At 44.9% G+C, this 20,045-nt stretch overlaps 1 protein-coding gene across 1 annotated transcript; it reads left to right on the forward strand.

The window, feature by feature from the left end:
• Nucleotides 1-1,901: 1,901 nt before the first annotated feature.
• On the forward strand, nucleotides 1,902-19,269 carry LOC115179791 (kelch-like ECH-associated protein 1). Its single transcript, XM_029741554.1, is given in 11 exon segments — nucleotides 1,902-2,379; nucleotides 9,407-9,938; nucleotides 10,372-10,590; nucleotides 13,715-13,792; nucleotides 13,925-14,071; nucleotides 14,194-14,303; nucleotides 14,460-14,531; nucleotides 14,533-14,584; nucleotides 14,701-14,817; nucleotides 15,797-16,249; nucleotides 16,548-19,269. Coding segments are annotated over 8 exon segments (600 nt in total). The 5' UTR covers nucleotides 1,902-2,379; nucleotides 9,407-9,938; nucleotides 10,372-10,572; the 3' UTR covers nucleotides 15,803-16,249; nucleotides 16,548-19,269.
• Nucleotides 19,270-20,045: the final 776 nt, after the last annotated feature.

The raw sequence follows: 20,045 nt of genomic DNA on the forward strand, positions 1-20,045 counted from the left end.
GTTGTCACAGGGGCATTGACGTTATAACACAGATACAGACAGGGGATTAGATAAATATACATCATCCACCACACAAGCTACGTGTATTAGTGATCCAGGGGCGGAAATCCAGGGGGGGACGGGGTGGACACGACCCCCCCATCCTTGGAAAAATAGGATTTGTCCCCCCCAATATATCACTGAAACATAACTATGTAATTTAAATAATATTAATAATACACAATGAAAGCAATTGTGCTGATTATAGACACTTAATAGCGCGTTTTTAAGTTTCAAAAGATTGCGACCCCCCCCACCCTTTGCCTCACAATGTTTTGATCCACTGCCAGTTCCTTAGTTGGCAAGGTAACAGAGGGGTCTTATCTACTGTCTGAAAGGCACTCAATGAATGTAACTGAAGTGAGGTTAATCCAGTCAATCGCGCACACACACTAGCTGAATATGCAGAGCTAGCGCGCAAATATTAACTATTAAGCTAGCTAGTACCTATTCCATTTATGTGGCCTCGTCAAAGATGGAATCTTTGCTATCGTCAATTTATTCCAAGATCAGCATGCAGATGATGTAAGTTAGTGCTTCAAAGTCCCTGCGATAAGGTTAGCGATAAACTGAAGTCCAAACTAAACAGAACTACACTCTCTTCTACCATTGTCTTAAATATATTTAATGGTCTCATTGCAAAAGCTAAATTGTCACAAGGGAACTTTTATTTATTTATTTTATTTCACCTTTATTTAACCCGGGTAGATTCTAAAGATTCTAGCAAACACCACTGAAACGGAATTGGTGCTCGCTAGCTTTGCAAATTCAGCTATTGTTGGAAGCCAGCCAATATGAAACAAACTATTAAAATTACAAAAGGTTGCAGCATATGTTGTGTAAATGGTGAACTCATACAGCTGTCAACTCTTGTCATTTTAATCCGTTTCACATTTGCTAGCTACCTTTTAGATCGAAGCCCAAATAGAATGATAAAAGATAAGATGATAGAAGCCCATCTCCTACTGTAAATAACCTACACACGGTGTGTGTGTGTAGCCAGCCAGCCAGCCAGGTAGAAAAATGGCAGAAAAATAAAATACGGACATCAGAGTATTTTTCAGTACACCAAAACGCAAAGTAAGAACCCTAGTAGGCTAATATCTCAAAGACTAGTTGATAAAATGTTCATAAGAAAGAAATGAAATTCTAATGGAAATGTTTCACAATGATGTCATTAGGCAGAGCAGGCAACAGATGGCACACAGACAGCAGAGTTGGGGACAGATATGCAGGGACAGACTGCCAGAGACAGGGAGTCTCAGGTAAGTTTGTTGAGTCTTTGTTTGGCAACATTATGAAAGGTTCTCCATTTTTTTGACTTGTAAAATAGGAACATAATTGGAAAATGCCATGGATACCCCCACTGTCAACTTAAACTGGTGACTGAACTAAGATTTGTTAAAGGCAATGGTATTGCTGTTGTGATTAGTTGTGTAGTTTTGGGTACCGGTAGTTAGGAGTACGGCAAACACCTTATTTCTTTGGTTCCTCAATATACATTTACCATATTACAATGTAGGCTATGTGTTACAGCACAACTTTTGGTGTCCCCCTCAGGAATTGCTCTTGAGAAAATGTAATGTAATTGTCCCCTCCAAAGTTGATATCAGATTTTCGCCCCTGTAGTGATCCTATCATGCATATTGAGAAACCATTGATTGAACGAACCATACACTGATCCACAACGTCGAGAATGTGGCTGTAATCCTTAGGGGAAATGCATGCAAACAAACATCATGGTGTCCCATTAAACCGTTCCATCAGATGCCTCCACATCAGAATGTGCCACCACCCAGCACTTTCTGATGATACTGTTCCGTGAAACTACTTTTCCCCATAGCAATGTGTACACATTCTTTGTTCATTAACTGCTGACCTTGCACACACACACTTCGTGATCTGTTTGACTTTCAGTTTGAGGTAGTGCATGTTTAATTGAATAGGCCTAGAGCACTATATGTATGACTCAAATAAACTGTTTAGGACCTTAGTATTTGGGCGTTTATTTGTTTTGAGCGTATAAGTGTCTGATGTCATAGATAGTCTGCCAGCCACGCTAAAATGCGCTGGGGTTGGCGTATCTTGCGTTATTATCGTCGGGTAATCGGGTTAATTTCTTGGGATGTTGTTATTGTTGTTTTATGCGTACTTGCCGGGGGTCAGTAATGAAGTTGTGCTGCTGGGCTATGCTGCTATGAAGTTGAAGTTGCTAAGTCATGGTGATGTAAAAATCGTGCCGCGCGCATATGATGCATCTACTGTGATGTGAATGCCCCACGTCAATGCGAAGCGCGCAGCGTTCATTCGCACACAGCACAGGAGACAGCTTCAAACGAGGTATTGTTCATCTGAATGTGTCTAAAATGTATCCAAAAATATCACTCGTTTTATTCCATAGGTGCGATGTCATTTAAGTGAAGTGGCAAGTTTTGTTTTTTTGTGCCGAAATAAGGCCGACCCGGTTGCGTCATCAAAGGACAACTGCGTCGGCAGTTTGACAGGCTGATTTCCATACTGACAGTCAGAATGTGTCCTTAACCGCGAAAAGAACACTAGTTGGAAACGACTATTTTGGAATAAAATCCCTGTAGCCTAAAATATAATATAGCAGGGGAGTTGAGTATCTACTGATTTGAGCAGATGGGCTAGGCTATATCAGTGTGTGTAATATTTAACGTTTCACATGTCCTATTGTTGTTGAATGCACTGCAGTCTAAAAGGAAGTGAAAACTGATTTAGAAGCAGATGAGCGCCACATATGACTAACTCCCGCTCACATATCTCAATCTAAACTTGCCTGGAAACCTGACGTTGAATTGCATTGCAGTAATGGTTGAAGTGAAGAAGTTTAAGCTGCCTATCAGTCGTTTTTGACACAAGTGGACAGCCAGTGAAAATGAGCTCTTGCAACAGCTGCATAGTGTGTATTCAGGGCCTGATTAATGCAGGTTCTTACAGGGTCTGTAGCCCTGGTGTTCAAGCCCGTAGGGGGCCCTTGAAGCTGATAAATTGAGATAAAGTTATTCGTTTGACAACTAAGTCTGTATAAACATTCTGATAAGTATAAATAATGACAATCTCAAGGGAATACGTTTATCTATAACAAGAATATAGCTGATTTATGGAGTGAGTCATGATGATGAATGAACATAAACAAGATCAAGGTATTGATTTTGCATGTTGTCATCAGCATTATTAATATACTCTTGAGTGGTTTCAGATGATGTGCACCTTATCAGTTGTTCCAGTGAATAGAGTTTAACCCTTCCCCAGCATAGGAAGTTATGTAACAACTGGGTTCAGTAACTTTGTTCATCTTTCGGGCCTATGGTTTGATATATTGTCTAATCATTGTTTGACTTGTATGTTGACTTTTATGTTCTTTGTAGTCAAATATGTCTGCCAGATACCTTATGACAGTGTAAAATAGTGACACACACACACACATACACACACACAAAATGAATCCTATTTTGAGTCACCTGTCTGTCAGAATCACCATCTCATTAGTCATAATGTTGAAACATGCCTATGCTCTGTCGTGTGTACTGTACATGTGCACATCCTGTTATGAAAAAATGCACAATTTTTCTAAAATCCAATTGAACTGAAGTGAAACAATTGTTTTGATCCCACTGGCAAAACAAAGGTTAAAACTGCTTTGTTGGCAGTTAATGTTTAATTTGCAGACCATGTTTGGTTGCTCAGCATGTAACCTCTAGCCTGAAATGATTTAATTGACATGGATAACGGTGTCAAGCAGCATTGCGTGAATACTGTAGTGTCATGCTATGACATAGCAAATACCATTGTAAATGCCTCTAGTCAGGTTGTTAAATGATGAAGGGGATGAGCTGAGGAGAGGAAGCCTCTTCAAAGTATTGAGATGCAACCCGCAGTGATAGAACAGCACTGTGTGTTCTCGTTGGTTCTGTTACATGTGGAAACACCCACTGTTGAGTCTGTCAATGGTTAACGTTTGGCTACTGTCACAGTGACTGAATAGTGTGTGATGTAGAACCGCATCTTAGTTTCAACTAGTATTTGTTTACATTGTATAGCATGTACAGTACTATTCAAAAGTTTGGACACACCTACTCATTCCAGGGTTTTTCTTTATATTTACTATTTTATACATTGAAGAATAATAGTGAAGACATCAAAACAATGAAATATTACACAGTATGGAATCATGTAGTAACCAAAAAAGTGTTAAACAAATCAAAATATATTTGAGATTCTTCAAAGTAGCCACCGTTTGCCTTCATGACAGCTTTGCTCACTCTTGGCATTTTCTCAACCAGCTTCATGAGGTAGTCACCTGGAATGAATTTCAATTAACAAGTGTGCCTTGCTAAAAGTTCATTTGTGGAATTTCTTTCCTTCTTAATGCGTTTGAGCCAATCAGTTGTGTGTGACAAGGTAGGGGTGGTATACAGAAGATGGCCCTATTTGGTAAAAAATCAAGTCCATATTATGGCAAGAACAGTTCAAAAAAGCAAAGAGCAACGACAGTCCATCATTACTTTAAGACCTAAAGGTCAGTCAATCCGGAAAATTTCAGGAACTTTTAAAGTTTCTTCAAGTGCAGTCGCCACAACCATCAAGCGCTATGATGAAACTGGCTCTCATGAGGACCGCCACAGGAAAGGAAGACCCAGAGTTACCTCTGCTGCAGAGGATAAGTTCATTAGAGTTAACTGCACCTTAGATTGCAGCCCAAATAAATGCTTCACAGATTTCAAGTAACAGACACATATCATCAACTATTCAGAAGAGACTGCAATCAGGCTTTCATGGTTGAATTGCTGCAAAGAAACCATTATTAAAGGACACCAGAAAGAAGAAAATACTTGCTTGGGCCAAGAAACAAAAGCAATGGACGTTAGACCGGTGGAAATCTGTCCTTTGGTCTGATGAGTCCAAATTTGAGATTTTTGGTTCCAACCCGTTAGTCTTTTTGAGATGCTTAGTAGGTGAACGGATGATCTCCACATGTGGTGTTCCCATCGTGAAGCATGGAGGAGGAGGTGTGATGGGGTGGGGGTGCATTGCTGGTGACACTGTGATTTATTTAGAATTCAAGGCATACTTAACCAGCATAGCTACCACAGCATTCTGCAGCGATACGCCATCCCATCTGGTTTGCGCTTAGTGGGACTATCATTTGTTTTTCAACGGGACAATGACCCAACACATCTCCAGGCTGTGTAAGGGCTATTTGACCAAGAAGGAGAGTGATGGAGTGCTGCATCAGATGACCTGGCCTCCACAACCACCTGACCTCAACCCAATTTGAGATGGTTTGGGATGAGTTGGACCGCAGAGTGAAGGAAAAGCAGCCAACAAGTGCTCTGCATATGTTGGAACTCCTTCAAGACTGTTGGAATAGCATTCCTCATGAAGCTGGTTGAGAGAATGCCAAGAGTGTGCAAAGCTGTCATCAAAGGGTGGCTACTTTTGAAGAATATAAAATATAAAATCAATTTTGATTTGTTTAACACTTTTTGTTATTACATGATTCCATACGTGTTATTTTACAGTTGTCTTCACTATTATTCTACAATGTAGAAAATAGTAAAAAATAAAGAAAAACCCTTGAATGAGTAGGTGTGTCCAAACTTTTGACTGGTACTGTAAGTCAGCAGTGTAACTTTGTTTCAGTAGTTCTGCAGATGTTTCACACTGTCTGCTGTGGACTGTATGCTTATTTGCTGTGTCGTCAGGGTTAGTTATGGTGTGTTAAAACCCCTTAAGCCAGATCAGGAGTTCAATACCAGGGGACACAGCTCAGGACAATGGACCTTTTATAGGAGGTAGTGGAGGGGGGTATGAAGGTCTCTTTCTCTCCCTCACTCCTACTCTTTTTCTATCCCCTCTCTCTCTTTTTCCCATTCACCACTCTCTTTCCTTCCCCCCCTTTCTCTCTCTCACTCCCCCTCTTTCTCCTGGCTGGTGGGTTTCGGTCTTCAGACTTGTGGTCAGGCTAGCTGTAGGGTGACACACACACACACACCACACTAGGCCTATATCATTTCTGGTATGATTGTTTGTCCTCTCTATTTATAAACCTTAAGGAAGTGAAACAATAGCAATTTTTCATATTTATACCGAACAAAAATATAATCTCAACATGTAAAGTGTTGGTCCCATCTTTCATGAGCTGAAATAAAAGATCCCAGAAATGTTCCATCCGCACAAAAAGTTTATTTCTCTCAAATGTTGTGCACAAATGTGTTTACATCCCTGTCAGTGAGCATTTCTCATTTGCCAAGATAATCCATTCACCTGACAGGTGTGGCATATCAAGAAGCTGATTAAACAGCATTATTATTACACAGGTGCACCTTGTGCTGGGGACAATAAAAGGCCAATCTAAAATGTGCAGTTTTGTCACACAACACAATGCCACAGATGTCTCAAGTTTTGAGGGAACATGCAATTGGCATGCTGACTGCAGGAATGTCCATCAGAGCTGTTGTTTCAGAGAATTTGTCCGTACGTCCAACCAGTCTCACAACCTCAGACCAGGTGTAACCACGCCAGCCCAGGACCTCCACATCCGGCTTCTTCACCTGCGGGATCGTCTGAGACCAGCCACCCGCACAGCTGATGAAACTGTGGGCTTGCACAATTGAAGGACTTCTACACAAACTGTCAGAAACCGTCTCGGTGAAGCTCATCTGCATGCTCGTCTTCCTCACAAGGGTCTTGACCTGACTGCAGTTTGGTGTCGAAACCGACTTCAGTGGGAAAATGCTCACCTTCGATGGCCACTGGCACGCTGGAGAAGCGTGCTTTTCATGGATGAATGCCGGTTTCAATTGTACCGGGCAGATGGTGTTGTGTGGTCGAGCGGTTTGCTGATGTTAACGTTGTGAAGAGAGGCCCATTGTCGTGCCATTCATCTGCCACCATCACCTCATGTCTCAGAATGATAATGCACAGCCCCATTTCGCAAGGATCTGTAAATAATTCCTGGAAGCTGAAAATGTCCCAGTTCTTCCGTGGCCTGCATACTCACGAGACATGTCACCCATTGAGCATGTTTGGGATCCTCTGGATTGAAGTGTACGACAGCTTGTTCCAGTTCCCGCCAATATCCAGCAACGTCGCACAGCCATTGAAGAGGAGTGGGACTACAGGCCAAAATCAACAGGCTGATCAACTCTATGCGAAGGAGATGTGTCACGCTGCATGAGGCAAATGGTGGTCATGCCAGATATTGACTGGTTTTCTGATCCACGACCCCTAACTCTTTTTTTTAATTTAAGGAATCTGTGACCAACAGATGCATATCTGTTTACCCAGTCATGTGAAATCCATAGTTTAGGGCCTGATTTTAATTTATAACAATTGACTGATTTCCTAAAATGAACTGTAACTCAGTAAAATCAAAAAAATTGTTGCATGCTGCGTTTTTAATTTTTTGTTTTAGTGTACATGAAGTTGGTAATCATTTTAAGAGCAGAACAGCTTAATTTCCAAAAGTTTAAAACCATTTGTTTTTGAGATAGGGGTGTCATCAATGCTGTGTTCTATTCATTAGGTATGCCAAAGCCAATTTTAAAGGATATGTTACAAGCTCAAAACCATTTTAACCAAAATTACAATTATGACAATAACGGTGGTGTGTGTGTGTGTGGGGGGGGGGTTAAAACATATATATATATATTTATATTTATATATATATATATATACTGCTCAAATAAATAAAGGGAACACTTAAACAACACAATGTAACTCCAAGTCAATCACACTTCTGTGAAATCAAACTGTCCACTTAGGAAGCAACACTGATTGACAATACATTTCACATGCTGTTGTGCAAATGGAATAGACAACAGGTGGAAATTATAGGCAATAAGCAAGACACCCCCAATAAAGGAGTGGTTCTGCAGGTGGTGACCATAGACCACTTCTCAGTTCCTATGCTTCCTGGCTGATGTTTTGGTCACTTTTGAATGCTGGCGGTGCTTTCACTCTAGTGGTAGCATGAGACGGAGTCTACAACCCACACAAGTGGCTCAGGTAGTGCAGCTCATCCAGGATGGCACATCAATGCGAGCTGTAGCAAGAAGGTTTGCTGTGTCTGTCAGCGTAGTGTCCAGAGCATGGAGGCGCTACCAGGAGACAGGCCAGTACATCAGGAGACGTGGAGGAGGCCGTAGGAGGGCAACAACCCAGCAGCAGGACCGCTACCTCCGCCTTTGTGCAAGGAGGAGCAGGAGGAGCACTGCCAGAGCCCTGCAAAATGACCTCCAGCAGGCCACAAATGTGCATGTGTCTGCTCAAACGGTCAGAAACAGACTCCATGAGGGTGGTATGAGGGCCCGACGTCCACAGGTGGGGGTTGTGCTTACAGCCCAACACCGTGCAGGACGTTTGGCATTTGCCAGAGAACACCAAGATTGGCAAATTCGCCACTGGCGTCCTGTGCTCTTCACAGATGAAAGCAGGTTCACACTGAGCACCTGACAGACGTGACAGAGTCTGGAGATGCCGTGGAGAACGTTCTGCTGCCTGCAACATCCTCCAGCATGACCGGTTTGGCGGTGGGTCAGTCATGGTGTGGGGTGGCATTTCTTTGGGGGGCCGCACAGCCCTCCATGTGCTCGCCAGAGGTAGCCTGACTGCCATTAGGTACCGAGATGAGATCCTCAGACCCCTTGTGAGACCATATGCTGGTGCGGTTGGCCCTGGGTTCCTCCTAATGCAAGACAATGCTAGACCTCATGTGGCTGGAGTGTGTCAGCAGTTCCTGCAAGAGGAAGGCATTGATGCTATGTACTGGCCCGCCCGTTCCCCAGACCTGAATCCAATTGAGCACATCTGGGACACATCTCGCTCCATCCACCAACGCTACGTTGCACCACAGACTGTCCAGGAGTTGGCGGATGCTTTATTCCAGGTCTGGGAGGAGATCCCTCAGGAGACCATCCGCCACCTCATCAGGAGCATGCCCAGGCGTTGTAGGGAGGTCATACAGGCACATGGAGGCCACACACACTACTGAGCCTCATTTTGACTTGTTTTAAGGACATTACATCAAAGTTGGATCAGCCTGTAGTGTGGTTTTCCACTTTAATTTTTAGTGTGACTCCAAATCCAGACCTCCATGTGTGTATATATATATATATATGTATATATATATATATATATATATATATATATATATATACACACATACATACATACATACATACATACATACATACATACATACATACATACATACATACACACACACATACATACATACATACATACATACATACATACATACATACACACACACACACACTCCATTGGATACACACATGCTGCCTCTCCTAATGACTATATTGTCTTAATTTGCTCCCAGACAAACAGAAGCCACCAGATCATCCCTGGTGTCATCTATCTTGGACATAATGGATTTAGAGGACAAAAAGTGAAGAATGGCCAACCAATGATTCATCCCAGAACCCCAGAACTGGAGGCCCAACACCAAAGGACCAAGCTGGAATCTCATGGACTAAATGGGAAATATCTGCTCTAAAGATGGAATCTCTGGACTGAACTAGAACTCCATGGACTAATAGGAATAGTTCTTAAACCAGAAATATCAGGACCAAAAGCTGAGATATCATGGACTAATTTAGGCATTTCTGGACTAAAATTGGAATCTTTGGACTGAATATGGAATTGCTGGACTGAACTAGAAGTGTTTGGATGAAATCAGTAATCTCAGCAACATGACTGGTTTCTTTTGTGATATCTGACTAACTAGCGTTGATGATGTGTGTGTTGTAGCTATGCTAGAGAGGTGAAAATATTATCAACACATTGACTCTGGAGGAAATACTGCCAACAGTGATGGATGGAAGTTATCATCAAATCGGACAAATGGAGGGGTACGTGGCTGTTACTTGTTTAGGACTTTGATTTGTAATAACAGATATTGCGTGGGAAAACCCACACTCCTCCTGAACGTTTAGTAATATCGATAAGTATCACGCGTTGAGTGACTGCACTGTCACAATCATTCGACTTGGGGGATTGGGGCGGCAGGGTAGCCTAGTGGTTAGAGCATTGGGCTAGTAACCGAAAGGTTGCAAGTTCAAATCCCTGAGTTGACAAGGTACAAATCTGTCATTCTGCCCCTGAACAAGGCAGTTAACCCACTGTTCCTAGGCCATCATTGAAAATAAGAATTTGTTCTTAACTTACTTGCCTAGTTAAATAAAGGTAAATAAATTCAGGGAAAATCAATGCTTAGTCCATTGATTGGTTAATTAGTCCCTAAGACAGACAAACTCCCACAACCTCCACCCCCCCATCGGTCAGGATGCTGTGCCCCAGGAAGAAGCGCCTCACCAGGGATGCAGATTTCTCTGCCATCGTGGTGCCGTTGATGTGGGGGTCTGGGTACCTGGACTACACCATAGAGACCCACCCCTCCAGAGCCCTGCAGGCCATGGAGGACTTCAGAAGACACGTGCTGTGTGACATCACTCTACACGTCTCTACACTCTACACTATGAGGACATGACCGCCAACTTCAAGGTGAGAGGGCTGCTCTTTGTTCCTACTTATAAAGCTGTATAAGGACTGTAAAATACAGCATTATCCTTGTGCATTACCTTATTAGTTGAATCAGGTACCATGTTAAGTTTGCTGAAAATAAATGCAGTTGACAGTGAGAGGGCGTTTCTTTTTTTGCTGAGTTTATATTAAAAATGAAACTCTATCTTGATTAGATAAGTATTCACCCCCCTGAGAGAATATCTGTTAGAAAAACCTTTGGCAGTGATTCCAGCTGTAAGTCTCTAAGAGCTTTGAACACCTGGATTGAACAATATTTATGTTAAAACGATTTATGTTAAAACTGTAACTAGACCACTCCGGAACATTTGATGTCATCTTGTTTAAACAACTCCAGTGTAGATTTGGCCTTATGTTTTAGGTTATTGTCCTGCTGAAAGGTGAATTTGTCTCCGTTTCTGTTGGAAAGAAGACTGAGCCAGGTTTTCCTCTAGGATTTTGCCTGTGCTTAGCTCTATTCCGTTTTTGTTTTATCCAAAAAAACGACCTAGTCCTTGCCAATGACAAGCATACCCATAACATGATGAAGCCACCACCATGCATGAAAATATGGAGAGTGGTTCTCAGTGATGGTTTTTCCCCAAACATAACGCTTTGTATTCAGGACTTGCCTTGTTGCAAACAGGATGCATGTTTTGGAATATTTTTATTTTGTACAGGGTATATTTTTTTCACTCTGTCATTTAGGTTACTATTGTGGAGTAAATAGAATGCTGTTGATCCATCCTCTGTTTTCTCATATCACAGCCTATCACTCTAACTGTTTAAAATCACCATTTGTTTCATGGTGAAACCCCTGAGCAATTTCCTTCCTCTCTGGCAACTGAGTTAGGAAGGACACGTATCTTTGTAGTGACTGGGTGTATTGATACACCATCCAAAGCCTAATTAATTACTTCACCATGCTCAAAGTGATATTCAGCATCTGCTTTTTTATTTTTACACATCTACTAATCGGTGCCCTTTTTTGAGAGCATTAAAAACCTCCCTGGTCTTTGGTTGAATCTGTGCTTAAAATTCGATTGAGGGACCTTACAATTATCTGTATGTGTGGGGTACAGAGATGAGCTAGTCATTCAAAAATCATGTTAAGCACTATTGATCACAGAGTGAGTCCATGCAAATGATTATGTGACTTGTTAAGCAGAGTTTTACTCCTGAACTTATTTAAGCTAGCCATAAGGAAGGGGTTGAATACTTAATGACTCAAGACATTTCAGCTTTTCATTTTTTAAATTCATTTAGAAAAATGTTCTACAAACAAAATCACACTTATTCAGGCCGTAACACAACAAAATGTGGAAACAGTATAGGGGAGTGAATCGTTTTTGAAGGCACTGGAACATGTGTTAATGGCAGTGAATCTCTAGTACACTTACTTACTGGTGGAGATACCTGGAGCAGAGGACAAGGACATTTTGCATACACGCTTGAACTCCTAGACTAAATTCAATCAAAAACATTCTATATGGTTGGGCCGTAAAGGCTGTTGTTGGGTCATAGGTCTTGCCGATGTTGGTGATGACTCTGGTGTAGACTGGGGTGGTGACATTATTGAAGGGGCCTACAGGTCAATTGTGGCTCAAACCAGCAGAGAAGACCACTTTTGGTTTGCCCATGAACACAGGAGAGAAAACAGTAGAATTACTTGATACTGAAACATTTACATCATTCTTCTATTCTCAATCAGAGTGCAATCGACAGTATATTTTATGGTTCACAGGTTCTCAATGGTATTCAATACATTATATTTGTGCAACAGTGAATTCTGCAGCAATGTAGATTTGGTGAAATGAACTGATCCCCAACTCAAAATCAGTGTTGTTTACATCCGTTTTACTATAGCTGCAGCTGCCCTCGTCAGCTCTCACTGGCACTCAGTATGGCCTCCAGGCCTGAAAACAACAGACATATTCACACTAAGAGTCACCAGTAACATTACATCCAACATGACAATGTTAACCCTTCCTCAAGTCATTATAAACAGCAGGACGCTGTGACTGACTTATTTCCTTCCATTTACACCTTTTACAACCACACCTGTTAAATCACCTGTGTCCTTTATCTTCAGCTTCCTCATGGTGGCTTCTAAGGTCCACCACTGTGTTTCTCTGTTTCTATACCTCAGCCTCACTGGCTGTCACTCTGACCTCCATGTTCCTCAGCTTCTCTCTCTGCTCCACCACGATGGTTCTCAGGTTGTGCACCATGTCTCTCAGCTCCTTCATCTCAGTCCAGATGTCAGGGGCGGTGGTGGTCTGTTCGTTGGTCGTCTCTCTATCTGACCCTCACTCTCCTGCTCTCTCTCCCTGCACTGTGTCCCTGTTGAATGATGTCACTCTCTGACCCTTCCACTCTCCTCCTGAGTCCATGTTCCAGACAGACAGAACACCCTCCACTCTCCTCCTGAGTCCATGTTCCAGACAGACAGAACACCCTCCACTCTCCTCCTGAGTCCATGTTCCAGACAGACAGAACACCCTCCACTCTCCTCCTGAGTCCATGTTCCAGACAGACAGAACACCCTCCACTCTCCTCCTGAGTCCATGCCCCAGACAGACAGAACACCCTCCACTCTCCTCCTGAGTCCATGTTCCAGACAGACAGAACACCCTCCACTCTCCTCCTGAGTCCATGCCCCAGACAGACAGAACACCCTTCACTCTCCTCCTGAGTCCATGTTCCAGACAGACAGAACACCCTCCACTCTCCTCCTGAGTCCATGCCCCAGACAGACAGAACAGCAACACCAGCAGAGCAACAGTACCCCTCATTGTGAAACGATACCTGTTCAGATATGATGCACTTTATGAGGCTCAGACCCCCGACTTATACACACACACACACATCTCAGTTAAGCAGAACGTGTACAAGAGACACGTCGTTAAAATGTCAAGGTTGGTAAGTTTTATCAATGTTATATAAGACCATGAGAAGTCCAACTGTTTGGTGAAGGGTCCCCTGACGTCACCTGTTCCTTATAGACAAAAACAGTGTGCTTAGTCGGATATAGAAATGCTTTGACGGACTGTGTTGGTGAGCATGTGACGTGTGTTGACTGTGTGTCTATTTGTCCCAACCCCAGGTAACCAAAGAGGAGGAGTTCTTCAGTCTGTTGGAGCTCATCAGCCAGGACAGCCTCAAGGTGCTCTGTGAGTCCCAGGTATGGATTTATATTCTATATACATGGTTTATCCTGAGGTGTATATTTATATACTTCACTTATATGCATATTTCTATGTGAAAATCAAGATAACTGTCTGCCAAAGTGTGACCATGAGCTCCTTGATGTCAGGTGTACAAGGCTTGTACAGACTGGGTGCGATGGGACGTGGAGAGCAGAGCTCCCTATCTCCACGCCCTCCTCAATGCTCTCCACGTCTACGCTCTGCCTCCCAAGTTCATCAAGATACAGCTCCAGCCATGCCCCATCCTCAGCGAGGCAAGTCCCTATCTATGAAACCTATGTCGTCTATTCATCTATGACCGGCTGCTGGGATTGATTGATAGATTGAGGAATACCAAATTCAATCATTTTTCTATTTTCACGTTCCTTCATTCCAGGCCAACTCCTGTAGACACTTCCTGTCGAAGATATTCCAGGAAATGGCGTTGAGGAAGCCCCTCCCCCCTGCGCCTCACCGTGGAACACAGCTTATCTACGTAGCCGGAGGGTAGTCTACAAACATATGATGGGATGGGGTGTAGTAGGATAGTAGAGCGTAGGATACGATACAATGAGATAATTGGATGATAAGATATCATACGAGTATGATGATATAATCCTGATACGGTTAAGTACTGTCTGATCCTCTTGTGTTCCATCCCAGGTATCGGCAGCATTCTCTGTCTTCTATGGAGGCCTTTGACCCTGGTAGGAACGTCTGGCTGTAGCTGGCTGACATCTCCCTGCAGTGGCCTGGGCTCCTGTGTGCTGTTTTGCCTGCTCTACACGGTACACGAATGCACACACACACACCTTGCTTTTTACAGCCTTGTAGGTCTATCTAACCCCTCCCCCTCTCCATCCCTCCCTCCCTCTCTCTCCCTCCCTATTTCCCTCATCCTCAGGTGGGAGGCAGGAACCTGTCCCTACAGAACAACACTGAGTCCAGTTCCCTGTGCTGCTACAACCCCATGACCAATCAGCGGAGCCAGCACGCCTCCCTCAACTCCCCCAGGAACAGGGTGGGGGTGGCCGTGGTGGACGGGAGCATTTACGCCGTGGGGGGGGGGGGGGTCCCAGGGGTCCACACATCATAACACTGTGGAGAGGTGGAGGAAAGAGAAATAGGTAGAGGAGAGAAGACAGAGAGAGAGAGGTAGTGTAAATTCCCCAAGATAATGTAGAAATTCCTGACTAATTAGTGTGACAGCCTTTGGTCCGGCTGTGTTGGTACCCACTTCCAAGGAATGTCAATCTGGTTAGGAATGCTTCACAACTCGCTTCTGAGTGGCTAACAGGTAGGGAAATCATCTTCACCGGAATGTCGTTACAGGACCCGTGGCTCTGGTAGAATACCTCAGAGATGTGTCCTTCCTGACTTTTTTCTATCTCCCTTCCCTCCTTCCATCCATCCACCCTTGCCTCTCCTCTCCGTTGCTCTCCCACCCTCCCACACAGCGTGTTACTGGACACCGCACAAAGCTGGTAGCTTTAGTTAATCCACTGTAAGTTACCTGGCTCCTATACAAATGAGTTAGTTATACTATCAAACTCACACTCTGATAGCTCCTACAGTCCAATGCACTCAGGTCATGATGATAACAATGATAATGAGAATTAAAGATGCACTATGCAGAAATCGCTACACCATTTCCTGGTTGTTAAAATTCTAATCGTTCGCCAAATTTCAGTTTATGTGACAAAACAAGCAAGTATAGTGTAGAGAATCATTGTACCATCTAAACCGCTGTGAAATATATTTTCCATAACCAAAAATATTGTATTTTCAGCTGTTTGAAGCTGGTGTACAAAACCGAAAGTAAAAGATGCAAAACTTAAGAATGGGAAGCATAGAAATAACACACATAGAGCAGATCTACTGCTTCTTAGATTTGCTTTCTTTAACTGACATTTCTATGTGAATTTGGTTGGGTCGCCTAAAAAGTGACACATTGCAGCTTTAAGACAACCACCACCATAAATGTTCTCTCTCTCTGCCAGGTATGACCCAGAGGTTAACTGCTGGGTGTTTGTGAGCCCCATGTCAGTCTGGGGGCGGGGGTAGCAGGTTGTGGGGGGACTCTGTACAAGGTAGGAGGGTTCAATGGCCAGAACCGCTGGAACACAGCAGAGAGGTTCCACCCCGACTCCAACACCTGGCACCAACTAGCCCCCATGACTACTGTACGCAGCGGACTGAGTGAGTGTGTGTGTGTGTGTGTGTATACACCTGTCAAAGTGTGTGGATAGCGTTTCTCCCTCTGTGTGTGTGTGTAGGTTTGGTGTGTGTGGACTCGTACCTGTATGCAGTAGGAGGGTATGACGGCCATACCCAGCTCAGCTCCATGGAGAGGTACAGTGTAACCAGAGATGTGTGGGAGCCAGTGGCCGCCATGCAGCACTGCCGCAGCGCTCACGGGGTCACCATCTACCAGGGACCCATCTTCATACTGGGTGAGTGTGGAGAAACCTGCCATCTCTCTGGAGAGTTTGGCCAACTTTAGAACCAGATACCATGTTGCTCCTGCTGAGCCTTGGATTCACTCTTCCTGTTTCTCTCTCTCTCCTCTTCCTCTCTCTCCTCTCTCTCCCTCTTCCTTTCTCTCCCTCTTCCTCTCTCCTCTTCCTCTCTCTCCCTCTTCCTTTCTCTCCCTCTTCTTCTCTCCTCTTCCTCTATGCCCTTCCATCCCTCTTTCTCTCTCTGCCCTTCCATCCCTCTTCCTCTCTCTCCCGCTCCATCCCGCTTCCACAGGGTTTCTGTCCAGCGTTGAGAGTTACCGCCCTGACACCAACCAGCGTTGAGAGTTACCGCCCTGACAACAACCAGCGTTGAGAGTTACCGCCCTGACACCAACCAGCGTTGAGAGTTACCGCCCTGACACCAACCAGCGTTGAGACTTACCGCCCTGACAACAACCAGCGTTGAGAGTTACCGCCCTGACACCAACCAGCGTTGAGAGTTACCGCCCTGACAACAACCAGCGTTGAGAGTTACCGCCCTGACGCCAACCAGCGTTGAGAGTTACCGCCCTGACGCCAACCAGCGTTGAGAGTTACCGCCCTGACGCCAACCAGCGTTGAGAGTTACCGCCCTGACACCAACCAGCGTTGAGAGTTACCGCCCTGACGCCAACCAGCGTTGAGAGTTACCCCCATGACGCCAACCAGCGTTGAGAGTTACCGCCCTGACGCCAACCAGCGTTGAGGATTACCGCCCTGACGCCAACCAGCGTTGAGAGTTACCGCCCTGACGCCAACCAGCGTTGAGAGTTACCGCCCTGACACCAACCAGCGTTGAGAGTTACCGCCCTGACACCAACCAGCGTTGAGACTTACCGCCCTGACAACAACCAGCGTTGAGAGTTACCGCCCTGACACCAACCAGCGTTGAGAGTTACCGCCCTGACAACAACCAGCGTTGAGACTTACCGCCCTGACGCCAACCAGCGTTGAGAGTTACCGCCCTGACGCCAACCAGCGTTGAGAGTTACCGCCCTGACACCAACCAGCGTTGAGAGTTACCGCCCTGACACCAACCAGCGTTGAGAGTTACCGCCCTGACGCCAACCAGCGTTGAGAGTACCCCCATGACGCCAACCAGCGTTGAGAGTTACCGCCCTGACGCCAACCAGCGTTGAGGATTACCGCCCTGACGCCAACCAGCGTTGAGAGTTACCGCCCTGACGCCAACCAGCGTTGAGAGTTACCGCCCTGACGCCAACCAGCGTTGAGAGTTACCGCCCTGACGCCAACCAGCGTTGAGAGTTACCGCCCTGACGCCAACCAGCGTTGAGAGTTACCGCCCTGACGCCAACCAGCGTTGAGAGTTACCGCCCTGACGCCAACCAGCGTTGAGAGTTACCGCCCTGACACCAACCAGCGTTGAGAGTTACCGCCCTGACTCCAACCAGCGTTGAGAGTTACCGCCCTGACGCCAACCAGCGTTGAGAGTTACCCCCATGACGCCAACCAGCGTTGAGAGTTACCGCCCTGACGCCAACCAGCGTTGAGGATTACCGCCCTGACGCCAACCAGCGTTGAGAGTTACCGCCCTGACGCCAACCAGCGTTGAGAGTTACCGCCCTGACGCCAACCAGCGTTGAGAGTTACCGCCCTGACGCCAACCAGCGTTGAGAGTTACCGCCCTGACGCCAACCAGCGTTGAGAGTTACCGCCCTGACGCCAACCAGCGTTGAGAGTTACCGCCCTGACGCCAACCAGCGTTGAGAGTTACCGCCCTGACGCCAACCAGCGTTGAGAGTTACCGCCCTGACACCAACCAGCGTTGAGAGTTACCGCCCTGACACCAACCAGCGTTGAGAGTTACCTCCCTGACACCAACCAGCGTTGAGAGTTACCGCCCTGACACCAACCAGCGTTGAGAGTTACCGCCCTGACACCAACCAGCATTGAGACTTACCGCCTTGACACCAACCAGCGTTGAGACTTACCGCCCTGACACCAACCAGCATTGAGACTTACCGCCCTGACACCAACCAGCGTTGAGACTTACCGCCCTGACACCAACCAGCATTGAGACTTACCGCCCTGACACCAACCAGCGTTGAGACTTACCGCCCTGACACCAACCAGCATTGAGACTTACCTCCCTGACACCAACCAGCATTGAGACTTACCGCCCTGACACCAACCAGCGTTGAGACTTACCGCCCTGACACCAACCAGCATTGAGACTTACCGCCCTGACACCAACCAGCGTTGAGAGTTACCGCCCTGACACCAACCAGCATTGAGAGTTACCGCCCTGACACCAACCAGCGTTGAGACTTACCGCCTTGACACCAACCAGCGTTGAGAGTTACCGCCCTGACACCAACCAGCGTTGAGAGTTACCGCCCTGACACCAACCAGCATTGAGAGTTACCGCCCTGACACCAACCAGCGTTGAGACTTACCGCCCTGACACCAACCAGCGTTGAGAGTTACCGCCCTGACACCAACCAGCGTTGAGAGTTACCGCCCTGACACCAACCAGTGGACGTCCATCACCAACATGTTGCTAGGACGCAGTGGAATGGCCGTCGCAGTAACAATGGAGCCCTGCCCCGGCAACCTGCCCGAGGAGGAAGAAGTCACATAGAGTTAGAGCGAGGAGACATGACTCATCATAACTCTTTTTATATCTGACTCAACATGGCGGCAGAGCAGGACTTGTTGCAATAGAATTAGAATGAGTAGAAAGGACAAAGCCAAGATCACTTTTATCCAAAGCCACAAAGTTTGCATTAATCAGGAATGTCTGTTCTGATCATTCTAATTCTATGTTGAGACAGTAGGAAGTGGACCAGGGGGAGGAAGTGACCTCACAATGACTTCAAAGTGACCTCACCATTATTAGGGTGCTACAGACAGAGTTAGGAATTAGAATACTAGAATGGATATGAATCTTCGTATGATGCCATTATAAGACACATTGTCTGAATCACTAAATGGGCTGTCACTCCCAAACAGAAGACAACTGCATTGGTCACAATTTATTTTTAAGTGTGTCAACTTAAATTTAAGGAACACCTATCTTTACAAGACTCACATGACTTATTTCAACAACCGCAGCAATTAAAGTCCAAGGGTATATCATGAGGTTAGAGTAAGATCTTTCAGATACAAAGGCCCGACTGACTGGAATTATGTACCTATAGAAAAAACACTGAATTTAAGGAAGCCATTTTTCAAATGTTAAAGAACAAACAGTTTGTGTTTTTAACTAGCTAATAGAAACATCACCATGTGAAGATATTTGTATGGATATATTATAGGTACTTACTATTATTAGTAGTTGGAGCAGTAGTTTAATTAGTAGTTGGAGCAGTAGTTTTATTAGTAGTTGGAGCCGTAGTTGGATTAGTAGTTGGAGCAGAAGTTTTATTAGTAGTTGGAACAGTAGTTTTATTAGTAGTTGGAGCAGTAGTTTTATTAGTAGTTGGAGCAGTAGTTGGATTAGTAGTTGGAGCAGTAGTTGGATTAGTAGTTGGAGCAGAAGTTTTATTAGTAGTTGGAGCAGAAGTTTTATTAGTAGTTGGAGCAGTAGTTTTATTAGTAGTTGGAACAGTAGTTTTATTAGTAGTTGGAGCAGTAGTTTTATTAGTAGTTGGAGCAGTAGTTTTATTAGTAGTTGGAGCAGTAGTTTTATTAGTAGTTGGAGCAGTAGTTGGATTAGTAGTTGGAGCAGTAGTTTTATTAGTAGTTGGAGCAGTAGTTTTATTAGTAGTTGGAGCAGTAGTTGGAGCAG

The sequence above is a fragment of the Salmo trutta genome, chromosome 39 (assembly GCF_901001165.1).
Source record: "Salmo trutta chromosome 39, fSalTru1.1, whole genome shotgun sequence".
NCBI classification, from domain to species: domain Eukaryota; kingdom Metazoa; phylum Chordata; class Actinopteri; order Salmoniformes; family Salmonidae; genus Salmo; species Salmo trutta.